Raw genomic sequence first — 2002 nt, 5'->3', positions numbered from 1 at the left:
ACACACACACACACACACACACACACACACACACACACACACACACACACACACAGTAAAACACTCAAATCAGCAGTTTTGATATAATGCATGGTGTCAAGCATTGACTGTATTATTAGAACTCTTATAAAACAATGTAAAGGTGTGGTCTGTGGTCAGTAGATGGTGTAATGATGGCCGGTTGGAATCGCTGTGTAGCGGCTCGCGGTCGTGTCGAGTCTGTTAGTCGTCGTCTGAGTCCTCGTCAGCGTCTCTGCGGCGCGGCGTCGAGCAGCGGATGGAGCTCAGCAGCTGATCCTGGATCTGTTTCCGGGGGTTTTCCTCCAGATCTGTCTTAATCGCTCCAGATTCAGACAAACGCCACTCCAGCTCTGAAACACACCAGCGCTCATTACACACATCAAACACACAAAAATAGATACCTTCTTTCTTTTCGGAGCCACACCGTCAACTACAGTAATCTGCATGAAGATTTGATTATATGTGGATCAAAGACGTTAAGATGTCCGCATCAAAAGAAATTAACAAAAGTGATTATATGTCCACAGAAAGCACATTAAATGTTAATAAAGTATCTACTTTTAAGGTTTCAAATTAGTTTTTGGAGAATAAAATGTTACAATTTGGTTGAAATAATGTTACACTGTCATTCAGTGTAACACTTATAGTTATGTAACAATTCAGACAACATGCTTATTCTGACCTGTACATATTAAAATATATAAAAGAATAAGTGAGCATATTAAATTCTATTGGGTTTTAAATTAGTAAAAAATTCTTACTGACAAATGGGCAAAAGCTAGGATAGTGGCACATTTAAAAAATGTAAAATTACAACTAATTAGTGTTTGGGGAGAAAGTAATTAGTCATAAATGGATTTTTGTTGTAAATATGCCTGACAAGATTGTCACACTGAATGACGTTTTAGTGGCTCTCTTCTGTAAATCGGGAAAATCTATCATATATTTTTTGCTCAGAAAAACAAAAACAAAAATACAATTACGTGAAACAGAAAACTTTTGAATTTTTGGGGGGGGAAAAACAACAATTTAAAGCAGTATTACACTTACTGTTTTTATGCTTAAACCCTTTTTCGTCTTTGACCCGTGTAATAAATGTAATTATCCACAAATGTAAAAGCGCACCACAAAAAAACAAAAACAAATTTTTTTACTCATTTTGAAATAAATAAATAAAGAGCTGCATAAAGATTGATTTACACAAATTTAATAAATTACTTCTTATAAGAAAATATATTCCTTATTCACAGATCTATCAGAGATGCATGTAAAATTCATAATTATATATGACCAGCTTAATAATTTATATATAAATCTAATAAAATAAAGTAAAGATAAAATCTAAATAGGCAAAAAAAGCCTACTTTTACTCATTTTAAAGTACGTTTTCGGAATCGTCTGATAATTGTTTAAAACCTAAACATCGTCCGGATATGATAAATGATGGTGATTAGATCCGGTGTTTTGGATCGCCATATTTAATCTGAGAATGCAGAATTTACAGCTCTTTTGCTTTAGACCATCTATTAATGTTAAATCTTCAAATAAAATGTTTAGGTTAATAATGCATCTGTCTGGGAAAAAAATGCAGTGATTGATTTATAGTTGTTTTCAAAGCTTTCAATGCACTCTCATTATAAAATAACTGCATTATTGTTTATTTTATTCTAACAAGTAAGTTTCTGTAAAAAACTAGCCAAAATTAAAAATTATTTGTTTATAATCTCTGCACAGGAGAGATTTGGTGTTGTTTCCAAACAAAAGGAAATACATAACTTACGTATGTGTGTATATATATATATATATATATATATACAGTGGGTACGGAAAGTATTCAGACCCCCTTAAATTTTTCACTCTTTGTTATATTGCAGCCATTTGCTAAAATCATTTAAGTTAATTTTTTTTCCTCATTAATGTACACACAGCACCCCATATTGACAGAAAAACACAGAATCGTTGACATTTTTGCAGATTTATT

At 32.5% G+C, this 2002-nt stretch overlaps 1 protein-coding gene across 1 annotated transcript in view; it reads right to left on the bottom strand.

Moving 5' to 3' along the window:
- Positions 1-76: 76 nt before the first annotated feature.
- The window catches only part of pdcl3 (phosducin-like 3), a 19752-nt gene continuing 17826 nt past the window's right edge, over positions 77-2002 (bottom strand). Inside the window, exon 7 of the mRNA XM_016443304.1 lies at positions 77-371. Within this exon, the coding sequence (XP_016298790.1) occupies positions 223-371 (149 nt within the window). The 3' untranslated portion in view covers positions 77-222. The remainder of the gene's footprint in view (positions 372-2002) is intronic.

Source organism: Sinocyclocheilus anshuiensis, unplaced genomic scaffold (assembly GCF_001515605.1).
Source record: "Sinocyclocheilus anshuiensis isolate Anshui unplaced genomic scaffold, SAMN03320099.WGS_v1.1 scaffold1357, whole genome shotgun sequence".
Lineage (NCBI taxonomy): Eukaryota > Metazoa > Chordata > Actinopteri > Cypriniformes > Cyprinidae > Sinocyclocheilus > Sinocyclocheilus anshuiensis.
This window is presented reverse-complemented; position numbering and strand designations above follow the sequence as displayed.